The following is a 17,181-nucleotide window of genomic DNA, read 5'->3' as shown; positions in this document are numbered from 1 at the left end:
AAGAAACTAGACATATCCACTGAAATCGGAGATTTAAAAAAGCATATTTCATTTCGGATGTTGATTCTCAAGGGAGTCCGGGCCAGAGCTTTAGAGTCATCGTTTATAGTTTAAGAGATGAGACAGTTTTGTTTTCTTCTGATCTGCGAGTTATATCAAATTTTCCGAGCCAGTACCCATGATATCAGGCAGTATTCAAGAGCCAAATTAATTTGAAAAATGCTAATTCTCGGCGCTCATCAGGAGCAGAAATCAAGCGAATAAAACAGAACATTTCTGTCCTATGGCTGTAAATGATGTGGTCTGGAAGAAATCCTCCGTTCCTGAGAAAATGATAAAGGCCACTCCAATCATTAATCATGTGACTTCTACACAGAGTTACGCATTAAAATTTCCTCTTTCTTGTCAACAGAACTAATGGTGAAATATGAACTAATATGACTTGTCAGGTCTTCTTTTTAATCTCCTTGATCTTATTGAATTGGAGATGTTTAGAGCTGTCAACAGCTACTAAATAGCTTCCCCTATCTTTGTCCATTATTGGACATTCAAGATTTATTTCACTCAGCATCTTAACTACAGAATCTTTTTTTAATTTTTCGAGATTTAGTTGGAATCTGTTTTCTAATGGTGGATACATAGAAACTTGTCTGTCACATTTAAATCTCTGTTAACTTACATATATTATGCATGTTGCATTGAAATTTCTTAATTAGTAATTAAAAATGTCTTTTGATTGATTTTTTTTCAATATTTTTTTTTCAACTTACATTATAAAAATACTCCAATAATGTATATAAAATTTTAAAAATTGTGAGCAAAAAATTAAAAAAAAATTTATGATTGATTTTTCCATATCAAATTTACTATAAGTTGAGAGATATTAATTTTCATTTTTAGAAATCAGCAGACGTCATTGCCAAAATCCCCACCATTTTGTTGTCAATTTCCTATAAAGGGGTCAAGTTCATTGATGCTAAGACCAAAAAAGTGATATGTGACCACGAGATAGGGAACATCTTCTGTGCCTGTCAGGACGCCCAGAGCATGAACTTCTTTGCTTACATCACTCGAGACAACCAAACAGCCAAACATTATTGTCATGTGTTCAACTGTCGGACAGCAGTAAGTGGATAGAGAGATCAAGAGAGAAAGATAAAGATGAGAGAGAGAGAGAGAGAGAGAGAGAGAGAGAGATTATCTGATATGTTGTGACAGGGTTTTTTGGATGTGTATTACTTGGTATCAATTCATCTGCATTTTGTATTAAAATATACATAACCTGTACACATTAATTTCTTCCCTATAAAGTCTTAAGTGATGGACATATGGAAATAACTGCAAATTTTAGCCAAAGATTGGACTTATTAGCAAGGATAAAAAATCTATCTGGCCCTTATAGTTTTTTGAACATATTGCTTTAGTGGTGCTATTGCCAGAAATAGATTTTCTTTTGATTTGTTATTAATCTGACATTAAAGTCTCAATATTTTGCAGACAGACTGCATGTCTCTTATGTTAAACAGAGAAACAATGACAGGAGAACTTGTAAATTCTCGTATCCTGAAGTGTTGAAATAGCATTATCTCCCTTTATACTGAATTTTACAGTTTGTTAAACATTTCTGGCTGAGTGGTTTTTAAGCTAGGAAGGGTTCCATAGATTTTCCCCCTGGCTGGGTTTTGGGAGGGGCTGGCTGATGAAGCAGCATCTGTCAGGGTCAGAGAGTGGGTCCCTCCCGGTAGGAGGGTGCATCTGTATGTTCCCTGTGTATTGTGTGAGAGGCCGTCACCTGAATTTTAGCTGAAATTCATATTCTAATTAAGTTAAAGTTAGAACGAATTCATGTAAACTCCCGCAGGGCAGTTCCTTGCCATGATGGAATTTTATGCTATCGAAGGAGGCTTTATTTAAAGAAGAGAACGATAAGTGTATTAGCATTAATTTGGTACAGAATTTAATCATAGTATTCAAACTTGTTAATTGTTATAAAATAATGTTATTATAAACGTAACATACAACTAAGATTTTCTTGTCTGAATTGTAGAATGCTTATACTGTGTGTAAATTGTACAACTTGTTTGAAGGATATCATCATCTATCCGTCAAACCTGGACCAAACTCTCTATTACACATGGAAGATCTTTGCCTACTTGTTGTTGAAGAAATGTCTTTGAGTTTGCGCAGTCATCTGCATGACCTCGTTCTGAAATGCATTCAAAATGGCGTCGGTTTCTAGAATTTAAGTTTTGCAAATTGGAATTAATTTTTTTTCCATAAACTGAATACAATAACCTAAGATATATTTTCTTGTTGAGCTGTTTATTGTTCTCAAATTGAGACTCTTCAAAGTTCTGATTTCCAAGAAATAAATTCTTGCTGCAGAAAACCATCCTGAATAGACTTTGAAATACTTGGAGATTATAATGATCTGAAAAAAGTAATAATTCATTAGGGATTATTACAATGTTTACAGCGTCCATTAAGGGATTAACTTTTCAACAATTTATGGCATAGAAGTATTTAAATTTTTGCGGGCTCTGCATGTTCAATACCTTGAATATGTTAACAATTCAAGTCCTTTTATGATAATTACACAAGAAGTCATGTAGGGAAGGGTTATAATTATTTTACACCTGTAGCATTGTGCCGGTTTTGTAAGAAATAAAATATTTAAGAGAAAATCGGTACGTCCACTCGAACTAAACTGTTTACATCATAAATCATTAAATGGTTTTCTTCTAGTTCGATATGCATTCATGGTACCACTGAATAGCTGGATGCCCTAAATATAAAATTTGCCAAAGAGTGCAAAAAATAACTGAAACTTACAACAAAAGTTCTAATGGATCTCGGCAAGCTATCCCTTCATGTCATTGCTGCAATTAAGGTTGCTCAGCGTTTACCATAATGACTAAAGTGAATTGGGAGACTTGTGTAATTATGATGTATTTGTTATTGGGGCTGCATTAAATGATATTGATATATGTTTCTCAATAATTGTGCATTGTCCAGAAAAGCCTTAAAAATGATTGATTCGTCGAAGCTGTTTTGTTTGATATCAATGAATTTTTTTTTCGCCACAGTTTAAATATTGCATTTTTTAACTTCTTCTTTTTTTTTCTGAAGGAAAGAGGAGAATCAATGAAAACATTTATCATGATCTGCGATTTAAAGATAACGGGCATTTATTTGATATTAAAGGCACACCTTTTGTGAGCAAATTTGGAAGCAAAGAGGAAAATGTGATGATTTTGATAGTGCAATTTTATCTGATCTTGGCCACAAAAGATTTAAATTCTTGGGGTTCAAAAGTCACTGATTATGAACAAAAGTTGACTGCTCCTTGTGTCATTGAAAATAAAGTAGTTTAAAGTGAACAAGCTGTGAGGCAAATGCAGATAAAAAAGGAGTTAATGTTCATTGACAAATTATGTGAATGAAATGTGTTACAATGCCTTTAATGGACAGATGAGTTAGAATTACAGCCAGAGAGAGCTGCCATAGAAACTCGTGTTCTGGCTTCTTCTATCTGCATGTTCATCAGCAGTATTGGCAGCCATGCTCATCAAACTCGCATGGTGACCTTGGGATTATGCAGGTTTAGCTCACCTGTGACATTAACTCAGTATAGCTAAATTAAGAGGGTCGGATGGGTGTTGCCAATTTTAGATGATATTAATCTTGAGATTATATTAAGACAATATTAATCTTGAGATGAATAGCTCAATTTAAAGATGTTGGGAAATATTCAAATTTATAATTTGAGATATTTGGAATTTTTTCTTTACCAATAAATAATTCACAGCAAAATATATAATTTTTAAAATATTAAGACATCTGATGGGAAAATTAATGACATTCTAGCCTCGATCATTAATGAATTAGGATTGTCTGTAGTGATGACAGGTACTTGCATGCTCCTCTTTTTTCATCCGTTTTGTCACAAAACAACTTTCTCATTCATATAGACCAATCAAATCTGGATTTCCTATAACAATAAAAAGAAAGAGTAGTTAAATATTTAAAGTTTGTGATATGTGTTTGGTCATACAAGTGCTTTCCTTAGTCTACTCCCCTATAACCTTTGAAAATATGTTTTAGTTTTAATTGGTTTTTGGTGTGGAAGGCAGTTTGAATAATATCTTTGTTGCCATTTCAACTTTTTGTAAAGTTGGAATCATATAACGTTAGCCCTACATTTACATAGCCAGTTAAAGAATGTGTCAGGTTAGCAATGTGGTCTTCAGGCATGCCCTGTTTTTGCTATTAAGGTTAAAAAAATGTCCAAGCTCCATAAATTATGCCAAATGGACACAAGTGGCTATTGCTTCAATTTTAGTTTAAATCAGTTAATTATTTGTGCTTCTAAGCAAACAGCATTATTGTGTGTGGCATCTATATGTTAATGGCAATTATCTTTTTAGTATACTACGTAGAAAAACACCACGTTGAAATGTAATCTGAGATACTTAACTTATGATGATTCAGAAATGATGGAAGTTAATGTGCTTAATATATATGGAAAAACTGCATCATGATGATAGATTTAACAATCCTGATTTTCTCAGAATACTATGGACACTTTAACATAAAGAATTCAGTTGTACATGTATTATTTTACATAATTTTTTTTTTCAAATCACCCAACCTTATTAAATTTCATGTTTAAAGTAAAGCTGAGACCCTATCAAAACATCTGAACTAATTCAGTCTGTTCAAGTAAATATTTTCACGGAGTGATAGGATTGCTGGATTTTCACTGTTAATAGGTACTTTGAATGTAGTCAGCACACCCCATTAGGCCAGTGCTGAGCTGACATGTTTTCTTTGTAAGGCCGAATTGTCCGTCCGGGCCTGGCCTCTCATTTGTTGACGCCTCTGTTTGTTATTGGTCATCAGCCTCCGACAAGTATGTCAACAGTTTAGCATTGTAGCCTTTGTATTGTCAACAGTGTCACTGGGCAGCAGTATTTTCTTATTTCTGGACAAAAGTAGTCCTACACCCACAGTCATTTGGAACTTGTACAAGTGTACTTAGTTAGGGAACTGGTGATGATGATTTTATAATGATTTAATGATTTTAATTTACTAATGATTTAAATCTTAATTGTTGGAGAGAGAGAGAGAAAGAGAAAAAACTTGCATGAGAATATCAGTATATGTATCATATTTTATGTTTTTTTAAATAATGCCTTATTTGACTCAATTTACTCATTTTGATGAATGAAATATTGTTGACATAATAATATGAAAGCCTAATTGTGATCAGAATAGTACAATATTTAATTTTTTTTTTTTATTTGAACATACAATAATGTAAAACTGCAAAACCTCACCACTATATAATTATTTATAAAACTAATTTTATGTAATACTTTGAAGGATCTAGCAAGGGAGATAATTATGACACTTGGAGAGGCATTTGAGGTTGCCTACCAGATGGCACTGAAGGACAAGGCTATGGTGGAAGCCAGCGAGTTTGAGCAGAAGTTGAGTCAGAGTGACACGGATGAATCCAGTATATCCTCCTCGAAAGCCTCCATTAACACCGTCTGACAGCAACACTTACCAGGTGATTTGTAGTAGGTGACCATCTGTTTTATCATCATCAACATCCTTTATGAAGGATGAATGGTGGCATTGAAACATATGATGAATGGGGTAACCTACATGTATTAACCAATGATTGGCAAGGATTATTGTTCTTGGTGGTCCTTATTTTACCTTGGTCTTGGGGTATCGGTATATCAAGATCATATACGTTTTCAGTTTAGTTCATGTCTATGATGTTGAAACATTTAAATGCATCAAAGCCTGATTAAAAAAATTTGACAGAGAGGTTATTCCCCTTTTGCCATACACCATATGACGATAGCCTGTGTACACCCTGTAACCTTTATTAATTACATGTGGGGGCAAAACTTAAAGGGCTTTATGGCCTAAAAATTACAGCCTGCATATTTTGATGAAAGATTACACAACTGTCAACAAGGCGGTTATGACATTGCTAGAAAAAATATAGAGTTCAATCATTCGTAGAGGGTACGGACAGCGATTTTATTACTCTCCAATTTCACGATCGCATAATTCGTACCTGTTAACACGTATTTAACGAAAAACTAGTGTGTTCATTATCTGTCCTTCACTACCTAGTAAAGCGAAATTAATTTTGAAAGCAAGCGCGATTCAATCTAAATATATGCTATATTGCTACATTGATCTTTACTGGATTACATGACTTCTACGAAGAGGTCGAACTTTCAGTTAACGAAAATGATAAGAAGATAGGAAGTAGATATTAAATTAGGAAACATTAGCTTAGATTTTATTGCATTTTATATACATGTATTAAATCTCTATATGCAGATGTTCTTGAAAATGTAGATCAGTAAATGGCTACCGATCCGGGTGTCATTTCGAGGCGTTTGTTTTTTCTACTAAATTTGACGTCAATTGTTCGTGCCCAGTGACACACTGTGATTGCTGCAACCCGATCTTATTTCTGGCTTTATTTTCTTTGTATCCTACGGCGCTGTGTCAATACATGCCAAGTTGCGCTGCCGTTCCTCTATGGAAATATAATAGGCTTGACCCTGATCTTGTGCGTAGCTAAATCAACTGTATTGCACAATGGCAATTTCAACTAGATTCGTAGGGGCTCAATTATGTGTCATTAAGCACTTTAAATGTAAGGGCGGAGCTTAGGTATTTTTGGAAAAGAGGAGGAGACATATGAAAGCGTAAGGGGAAGAAAATTAATTTTGTTGTTTTATGTGCCTTAAAATTGATTTTTTTAGTGGTTTTCTGGATGTTTGATCATGCAAACAAATTTTATTCGTTGCAGCGAAGAGATTTCTAGCAGCCATATAATTACGTTTACAAAGAACGATTGGCCTTAATATACATAATATCTATTATCTATGTCAAAATTATGATAGCGTGTTCAGACGTGTAGATAAAAATTTTGGTGCAACATCGAAAGAGTAGTTTAACGCGAACAGCTATTATCGCTTTAACGTTTTTAATATGCAAAAAATATGAATCGCGTCAGTACGCATTTCAGTATCTGTCATCGTTTAACATATGTTTTGATTCAGTCATAATAGTAAGACATTTTTAAGTAAATAATTGGACATTCGCATGAATTTGAAATCGTCCTTACAATAATTCGCCAAGATTTTATTCTGATATATAGTCGTCAGATTGCATTCAAGGACTATCCTTATAGAAAAACAGGGTTGATTTGTCATCGAAATCTGTTGTTCTGTTCTTTTCCTGAATTTAATAAAAAAAATTCTTTATCGTATTTCCAAATATATTTTCCATTACGATAAAAATTTTGACATTTAGATATAATTGGATCTAACCAAATAAGTCAAATCGATACTGGTAAAGCAAACAGTTATTTTACCATCAGCAGATTTAAATGTTGGGAAAGAAGTGGATATAAGGATTGCTACCCACTCTATGATTTTGCTTGAAAAATGAAGAAAAAAAAACGTATTTGTAAAAAAATCCCTAGCTGTTGGATTTGAAGTGGCCAAACATTTTAAAAAAATGTAAATTAGAAGTTCATATCAACACGTGGGAGCAACATTCATTGTATTGACTGGTATATTAGTGGTTTATTTCTTCTTTGATTATTCATACCTTTAATACACGTTGTTCTAGGCTAACAATAAATCAAGAATATCAAGAATATAACATGATTATCAATATACTGGTACATAAATAGCTAAATGTAAATGAATGTAAATGAATTTTTCGGAAAAAAATTGCAGGAGTTCTCTTTCCTTAGGTACTATTTTTTTTTATGGAAGCTTGTCACTAAAACTTGTAAACAACTATTTGTCACAAGAAAGACATAAGTAGATGTGTCACATTATTTACAATACTTCAGGTAAATATACACAGTTGGGACCAGGTAAAATAGATTTATGTTTTCTTTTCAGAAAGCTTTTCTTTCTAGGCTGAGTTAAAGACTTAAGCATAGTTATGCAATCATTTCTATAAGAGCATTTAATCGAGATAAATTATTTCAATATAAACAAGGTAAACAAATCATTATGACTCTTCATGAATTTGATCTAGCTTATATCTAGCTAAATCTTGACAATATACAGATAACAACATTGTTAACACGAAACTTACTATTACATCATGTGAGAAGTATTCTATAGAATCTTTATGAGATTGAATGAATTAAACCACTTTCAAAGCTTTTGAAACACTACAGTGTAGTTTTTGGTCATTGACCAAGTATTCAAGTAATTGCAATGGTCAATTCAGCATTTCATGATTCCTTTATGGATTTCATGTAACACTGACCAGCTTTTGAAAATCTCCAGTTTCCTCGTTGGTGTTTGTCTTTTTACCCAGAAGACTGGCGGAATTTCTGTGGTCTGAGTTTGTCACAACACTCGTTCTTGTGTGCTCAGTGCTCAGACTCTGAGATGACTGTCTGTTGAGTCTCCGTTGATGAAGCATCCTCCTGAAATAGGTCGAGTGTTTGGACAAGAATGAAATATAACCCAGCTGAACCTCTTTCAGTCGGATAGCGTATATGATTGGGTCAAGCAAGGAATTGCAGAGCAAGAGAATGTACAGGTAGTTGTTGGCTTGCACAAAGACCACCAAAAAGTCTTTAACTTTGGATGCATCGACATGAACTTGTATGATCATGGCCAACTCGAAGAACATATCAGGTAACCAGCAGATACCAAAGGTTCCGATGATGAGGAGAGTGGTAACCAAGGCTTTTTTGTTGTGCATTTTATTTTTGGACATCACTGCCACAGGAAATTTATCCATGGCCTTGATTTTGGAGTAGAGGGTGATATAAATGACAGTTATTCCAAGAAAGCATAGAACAGTCAATAGGATGAGGAGGTATTCGGCTTGGTAATTGCTGTAGAGGGCACGCTCACACATATTGAATTTCTCTAACTCGGGTGGTTTCTCAAGTCCTGCATAGAAATTAGAAAAGCCACCAAGAATCGCAATGCCCCACAAAGCGACTATCATCAGCTTCACTCGACTGGATGTCATTATTTGGTTGTAGTGTAAAGGTTTCATGATGGCAACATAGTGGTCTTGAGCCATAGCGAAGAGGTTAAGAAGGGATATTAAGTGTGCGGTGACGTTTAAGGAGACCACAAACTGGAACCCACAAGCAGACAAGAGACGTTCGTCCTTGGTGTGCATATGAAATAGGAGAGGGGGGTTCAAAGCTTTGTTCATGATGTGAACCACAACACTGAACACTGTAAAAATATCCGAGGCAGCCAGGCTGAGAATCAGTCGAAAATGTGCGGTGAATATGTTCGATGGAACATGAGTGGTAGCAAGAATAGACAAAACGTTTGTACACAGAGCCATGATACAGAGAATAATCAGGATTATTGTCACTGGTTCCTGGAGATATTTGTCCATGTCTATTTCCAACATTTTAGTTAAATTTAAAGACTGCAGAAATCTGTTAATGTCCTCCATTGTAAGGTTTTCCATAGGGACATTGACGAAAGTTTTATTGATGCCCATTTGTTGTAAAAGCATCTCCATTTGCAGGTATTGGACAGTGAGGTTGGTCATTATCAGTGATTATTTTGAGGGAATCTGAAAAAGAGAAGAGTACCAGTATATATATTGATTATATGAATTAGTTATTGTTCCTGTCAAACTTTATTTTACTCAGATCTGTTACATTCCTTGCATAGGTTGAATATTTTTTTTTTATTTTCACAAAAAAGTATCATACAGAAACATGCAGTTTTCCATTTAAAAAAAAATATAAATATTTAATTGAATTAAATTACCCTTGAAGCAAAATACTAATTTATTGATACAAATCCACCTTGTAAGTATACTAGTTTTTGAAGGAAATTTTTGGAACTCTGGGTAAAACCGGCATACATAAGAAAAATTAGATATTTCATCTTGAATGTCTGTTATGCTGCCAAAAAAATAATACAGTCATGTTACACTTCTTATTCATTGATACTGTATTTTAATATTGATTGTTTTTTTGCTTTACTAAAAGAGTAATTTTGTCATTTGAAGGTCTTAATTGATGAATATTAATGCTTTAAATTTATTGGAAACTGAAATTTATTAATATATCAAGCTAGGTTTCAAGTTTATTAATAAATAGTTGTATATGACCCCCCCCCCTCCACCTTCAAAAAATTTTTTAAAAGCAACCATTGAGTTGCATTGGTCTATTAAAATCTTAATACCAAATAGAATTAAGAAGATAGGAACAATAGACTCTGACCAGCAAAACAAAATAATGTACTTGCATACCTTGGTGGCAACAAGTCCAAAAGTTGTTCAGTACAGTTTTAGTGCAACTGATTGTCAAGCTCCCTCTAATCCAGGTTGGGCCTGGTCACAATTGACAAGCAATGTCCTAACTGTCCAGGACAGAATGAAATACGAACGCTACGTACTTGCCCTCACATTTAGGCCCTGGGGGTCATGTTATAAGAGAGAGAGCTACAAAACAAAGACTTAAAACCTCCTTTAGGAGAAGCTGTGGTGGTGCATTGTGGGTTGTCAGGAGCTGTAATGAAGAGGTCCATCATATGAAGTATACTTTTGTTCTACATACATTGTATATATATATTCCACGGAAAGTAAAAGGAGAATGCTACTTATGACATGGAGGGCAATTTGGAAATTGATGTAAAAGACAAATATTGTCTATTAATGTTTATTTATTAAAGAAAAGGTTGTCTATTAAAGATATGGTAATGTTTCCACAAAGAAAATACTCTTAGCTTTTAAGAATAGTTCGCAGAAATTTGTGAATGTGTCAGTATTTTTAGGAGTGTCTATTCTTCGATATGTTCAATGCAGGTCCCAATGGCTCCCTGGATACATTCATGATAATACTGTTAGTAGTTTCTAGATAGAATTCTTATTCCCTCAGATTTTCATTTTAGTCTTTTCCACCAGACATGAAGGTTTAATGTAAGATAAGGGACAGAACATTTATATATAGGTGATAAAATACATAATTATTTTTTTAACAGTTATATATACATGTAGATGATAAAATACATAATGGTTTTTTAAACATGTAGCTATAGTGTTTACAGCTTGAAGCGTGTGCAGGACTTTGATTTATGTTTTTCATGTTGTCGTGTATATATATGGATGAAGAGTGTAAGATTTATAGTGAAACAGTTATTAGCTTTTCCATTTGTTAACCATTATTACAATAGAACGCATTTAATAATATCAACAAAAAATTGATAAGAGCAGACATCAGAGAATTAGTTGACATACAGTAAAAAGTTGTCTTCTATTTTCTCCCAAATGAAGTCTTAATGTGTGTTTAAGAAAAAAGAGATGTCTTCCATGACCTAATTATGTCTTTTGTGTTATTTGTAGGGAAGGGGAAACAGAGGAGACCATACCTCAAGGTAGTGGATAGTGTACCTTAAAGGTAGTGAATAGTGTACCTTAAAGGTAGTGGATAGTGTACCTTAAAATAATGCATTAAAGAGAACTCTGGGAATATCATGTCTGAAAGTGCCATATGTAATTCTATAAAGGCTGGTTCTAAGCTGTGAGGCTGGGGTCCTGCTTCCATGCAAGTACAATGTAACACCCTCTGTGCTTACATGGCCCAAACTGCTTCAGGGATAGCACTGTTCACTGAGCACTTGCTGTATATAAGAGCCAAGGACTCTGAACCTGCTATTGGACATCGGCCATTGAACCAGTGTTATTGTACATACTGTTTTATGAACAAGTAAAAAAACATTTGTGAAATGATGGGGTTGGAGCTTTCTTAATGAATCCATTGTAGTGTTCAGCCATTTATTTTTACTCAAAAGCTTATGAAACATATTTTTCTTTTTTTACAAAGCATGGATGTATGAAGGTTTTTTGAATTAAAAATTGACAGAAATTACATAAACTCTTGACTACTTCAGAGACAATTTCATATAAATATTTATTATAACAACTCATTGCTTGATATTTGCTTATATTTTTCAAAATTTCATTCATGGGAGTGTATTGTGTAAGTACACAGTCCTATGTCAGTGAAATAGTTTCAAAATGATGATACACGTGGACATTGATTATGAATTGCTGGGTTTTATTTTTACTTTGTGTAATAAATGCAGGTGCTTAGTTACTAGGATGATGAGCTGTGTGAACATTGTCATGAAACTTGAACAAATGTCGGTACTTAACGATCTACACATAAAATCAAAACCTGTGTTCATGCAAATTATTTTATTTATATATTAAAGTCATGTTTTTGAAACATGTCAGAAGATATCATTGTATGTAGAATTCAAGTACAAATGTATTTATATTTTTTTATAGTTGATTTGAAGAGAACATGTGACAAGTACTGTAAACCAACTTCTATTCGCGAAGACATTATTTCGCGATTTAATGAACACAAACTGGTTCGCGACGACTAATTTTTGCAAGAAGCTTTATAAAGACTAGTGTTGTTATAACAACCATACGACAATGGCTGGTTTGCTGCTAGAAATATTCTCGACAAACCTTAGAAAATTTCTCACTCGTGAATAAAAGTTGGTTGTGGTACTTTTCCATGTATTTCTGATTGCAGTTCATTATTCAAGATGTTTTGCTTTTTTTAGTACTAGACTGCGTACGAAAAGTGCTTATTTAACTAACACAAAGTTGTTATTTCTTGACGGTTAATGTACATATTTTACCACAATGTAAACACAAATTCAAAACAGAAACCTTTGAAACATGTCAGACATGCATTTCACTTTTACATCATAATTTTAAGGGAAAAAAAGCATTTTTTGGGGATTATGTATCTTCAATATAATAAATCTAATTTAGTTTTACAAATGCCAAACTTACACAGATTACGTTATCTTCATGTATATGTTTTCTGCAATATTACTATTACTATACTGATAGTCATGATTCATGCAAAGTTTGATGAACGATTGTCCATTATTATTTATACGTGTATCTCAGTATGAAATTTACGTGTACCTTTAACAATTGATGGACATGATAATTCCATGTGTTGATAGTTGTTGGGAAAAGTTGTTATAACTCTTGTTAACAAATGGAACAGATTTGCAAAAAAAAAAAAAAAATTTCTTATGCATTTTGCAGATCTTTCTGTGCAATATAGAATGATGTGAAGTTGCTTGTACCCAGTTGTCTAACATGAATCCTGCTATTTGATGTGTGTACAGAAAATTATTATACATTCCTCCAGGGTCAGAGATTACTCTTTGTTCTAGCCATATTAAACTGTTATATCTTTGTCTGATGTAAAATGGATTTTTTTTTAGATGAGATTATAATCATGTTTTTCATTGTTATGTATACTAACTTTTTTATTACACCTTTTAATTAATTCATTTGCGATTGGGCTTTCTTTAAAACAGAACTGATTGATAAGTTAATTATAATATGCTTATATAAATTATCTGTTTTAACGTGTACTTAATATTTTGATAGTCCTTTAAGTTTGATAAATAAATGATGCAATTTTTTCTTAATAATTGGAAAAAGTTTATACTGATAATGAAAATAAAATGAAAATGTATGAAAACAGAAATAAACAACATTCATCAGCGAGTTATTTTTGTTGTTGTGTTGTGACAATCTCAGTCCTTTAACCCTTACAGTTGTAAATCAGTATTTTTGTTGTCAGCTGAGGGTTTTCCTCGTAAAAATCTACCGCCATCCAGAACTGTCACAAAAACGTACGTTCTCCACGTGCCTTGGTAGTAACTTAGTACATTACTCTGTCGTCCGTACAGAGATTTATGATGGCAGGTATTCACTGGCTTAAATAATTTTCTCGAGCCCCTGCACATAAACATTACCTGCTTTCGTTCTCAGCAATTTCCATCGTTACGTGTTTATTATGGACATTGGTTAAAATTGAACGTAAATACGAATTGAAGGAAAAAAACAAACCTTTGGCAGACTGTCCCCAGCTACAGAAATCATTGTTTTAGAAAACACATACAAAATTACAAGAAAGGGTCACGTTTCCATTGCTAATGTCATCGGAAACTGTTAATTGCCGATTGTATAAAAAAATAAATAAATAATGCACTAAAACTCGCCCATATCACTTTTTCTCTCATCTATGCACTGACATTAGTAGTCCTCTTTTTTATTCCTGCAGGCTAACAGAGTCACCTTCTATCTATTTTTTGGCAATCAGAGAATTTGATCTTTTATCAGAAAATATCTGAAACACGCTTTCACCATTCATGTTATCTGCTGTACATTTCAAATGATGAGAAGATGTCACTCTTTGATATTCAATATAATGCCAACATAAAATGCTTTTAAACATTTGTATGATAAAGTTTCAAGTCATAAGAGATATGATAAAGCATTGTTTTGGAGTGGAGCTATACTTCACTATCTAGATTTCCAGTACTTCCTTTTTGCATCAGATTTTTAGATCTATATCAACACACCGGAAGTTCGTCCAATAGATGACGATGACATTCAGATCATATGTCGGCTGTCAATTTGTAACTTATCCTTTGAGGTTTCACTTGCAGCAGAACAGGGAATACGATGCAAGTGCAATAGTTCAAAAAAATTGTTTTTTATTGTGTTAGTACAATGTGCATATTAGGCAGAGCATATAAAAATGGAACCTCGTGAACATTGGTCGGAAAGATTTTTCTTTTATATTTTTAGATCAAATATTAATGCTTCTCATATGGAATTATTTTCACATGGAACTATTTTCACATGATCCATTTAGTATTTTGAAAGCCGTCGTGAAAGATCAAATTGAGCATATGGTATTATGATAAATATATACATGTACATGCCTGTTTACGAAATGTAAGAGATATTGCTCACTGTTAAGAAAATATAAATTTATCAAATCCTAGCAGTCGTGCTTTTGCATGAAAACTCTAACATTAAACGCTACAAGAAGGAAACTGGTATTTTAATGTGGAATAGTGTACATGTACATCAATGTCGTGTTAGAAGATGACATATATTTTTAATTCCACAACATGGATCTCTCTGTCGACGCAATTCACCAAAAATCTTTTGCAGTATGGCTCTTTTACAATCCCCCACACCTCTCTCTCTCTCTCTCTCTCTCTCTCTCTCTCTCTCTCTCTCTCTCAGAATTGCAATGAAGGTCAAGGCATATCATTCACGACAGTTGATTCATAAATTGATTAACTGTCAAGAGACAACCATACTACGGTCTAAAAACAACTGATAAGGAACAAATTTTGCCACACCGACCTTATTCTTACTATTAATGTACTATATTTACCCTTGGATTTTGTTTATCATTTCTCGCCTGTACAAGTACAAATACGTAAACAACATTTGCAAACCTAGTTGTCACGAACGTAAAAATTATAAATGTACCATCATGATTTGCAGAATTGTAATGCAACGATTGTAAAACTTAATCTGCAGGAAGTGGAACTGAAACAAGATAAGAGAGAGAGAGAGAGAGAGAGAGAGAGAGAGAGAGAGAGAGAGAGAATTATTCTGATAAGTTAAAATCTATATTCTGTTTACATTTTGTCTTTATTAAGTATTTTGTTTATTACCCTATCTTTTAATCCCGATCATTGTTTTTATTACCTAAAGTAAACACAGTGTTAACTGACTTTTCTATCTTGAACTCAAAGTTCAAAAATTGCTGTGTTATTGTTTGTATACATCGGCATATTTCGTCTTAAAACAGTGATTTCGACTTCAAATTCTAAGAAATATATAAACATGAATGACAGTAATATCTTAAAGTTATCAATGCCATTTACAAGTACTTGAATTTATAAATACAGTATGTCATTAATTGAGATAAAGCAACCTATTCACATCTATGTGGAATATTATATGTCGCAAAACAGGGGTAATACGGAGTATTTTCAATTTGGTACAACCATAACAGAATTAGGAAATCGCTTCATTTATGTTTTAATTTCTGTAATTTTCTTATAGAATTTCTCGAAAATGAGAAAAATTAAAACAATTGGAATTCTTTTCAATTTTTCGAGAAAAAAAACCCGATGCCACAGTGTCAGTTTCTTTAGATATTAGTGAATAAAGATAAATAGTGTTGTCAAATTACTACAGTTTAAATTACACGGTGTAATGTTAATGTACGACTTAGCTGCTACTTCAATTACTTAAAATATAGAATATTTAATTATCGGAACTTATTAACAGCAACAAAAAGGTAAATAAAAACCACAAAAACAATAATTTTACGAAACAAGATTGCTTATTTACTTGTATAAAATAAGAAAAAAGACTTTGTATTCTTTTTAAATTTAAAAATGTTTATACTCAAATGACATGTTTTATCAATATATTCGTTGTCGTATGAATACAATTAATATATGCTTCCAAAATATGGCATTGCAATTTTTTTAACCGTAAGCTTTAGTATAGTGTACATTTTATGTTAAATATTGTCTATATTTTCATTTTTTCTTTCAAAGTGTTGCAACACATAGACAATCAAGCCTGACCTCGGGATTTTCGGATGACAAGTGTATGAATTATTTCTAATCATAACAAAAAAATCAGAACTATTATTTTCTTTCTAAATCTACAACTTTAATCCAATATAAGGTCATATTGTGACCAACTACTGGTTTAAATGTATAACATAATATTATAATTTGGAACAAAATGTAAAAACAATTTAGGTTATTCGTTTACTGTCATAAAATTCATATAATTACATGTAATATTTTACGTAACTCGTTGTTGTCTTTTGTTTCTAAAGTACCCGTACAAAGAAAACAAAATTAAAAAAAACGCCTAATCTATGCTTATATTATTTTCGTAATACTATGATGTTAAGTAATATTGACAATTATCCCAAATTTTAGTTTATTCCATTTATTACAAAATGCTTCAAAAAATAAATAATTTGAAAAGAAATAAAATAAACTTTTAATTTATTTTTAAAATTTAATAAACTTTGAAAAAAACCTTTTCTTGAAATTGAAAACTTATTTAAGCATTCCACCTCATTCATACAATATTACGATGTTTCATTTTATTTGAATAACAATAAATAAAATTCAAATTTTAAACACAAAGAGAACACCTCTTATTTCATAAGGCATTCAAGAGTTTCAAGCTGTAACGAACTTACCAAATGTATTAAGATTTTAAATAAATCCTTTTACACAAATA

General features: G+C 32.6%; 2 protein-coding genes across 10 annotated transcripts in view; one reads left to right on the top strand and one right to left on the bottom strand.

Annotated features, from left to right (window-relative positions):
* LOC128166067 (ankyrin repeat and sterile alpha motif domain-containing protein 1B-like) overlaps positions 1–13,606 on the top strand; it is a 61,445-nt gene extending 47,839 nt beyond the window's left edge. For 6 of the 8 annotated variants that reach the window (XM_052831023.1, XM_052831015.1, XM_052831006.1 and 3 more), the window contains 3 exons: positions 901–1,125; positions 5,386–5,575; positions 11,398–13,606. In XM_052831023.1, coding sequence (XP_052686983.1) covers positions 901–1,125; positions 5,386–5,559 — 399 coding nt within the window. In that variant the 3' untranslated portion in view covers positions 5,560–5,575; positions 11,398–13,606. Of the gene's footprint in view, positions 1–900; positions 1,126–5,385; positions 5,590–11,397 lie in introns of all 8 variants that reach the window. The other 2 variants (XM_052830974.1, XM_052830981.1) reach the window with 2 other exon arrangements.
* On the bottom strand, positions 7,604–10,588 carry LOC128166097 (melanocortin receptor 3-like). 2 transcript variants are annotated; one of them, XM_052831036.1, is made up of 2 exons: positions 10,306–10,588; positions 7,604–9,618 (listed from the first exon to the last, which is right to left on the bottom strand). In XM_052831036.1, the coding sequence occupies exon 2, from the start codon at positions 9,592–9,594 to the stop codon at positions 8,317–8,319; it is 1,278 nt and encodes a 425-aa protein (XP_052686996.1). In that variant the 5' UTR covers positions 9,595–9,618; positions 10,306–10,588; the 3' UTR covers positions 7,604–8,316. The 2 variants fall into 2 exon arrangements, with proteins under 2 accessions (XP_052686996.1, XP_052687004.1); XM_052831044.1 differs by lacking the exon at positions 10,306–10,588 and adding an exon at positions 9,819–10,167.
* Positions 13,607–17,181: the final 3,575 nt, after the last annotated feature.

The sequence above is a fragment of the Crassostrea angulata genome, chromosome 1 (assembly GCF_025612915.1).
Source record: "Crassostrea angulata isolate pt1a10 chromosome 1, ASM2561291v2, whole genome shotgun sequence".
Taxonomy (NCBI): Eukaryota; Metazoa; Mollusca; class Bivalvia; order Ostreida; family Ostreidae; genus Magallana; species Magallana angulata.
This window is presented reverse-complemented; position numbering and strand designations above follow the sequence as displayed.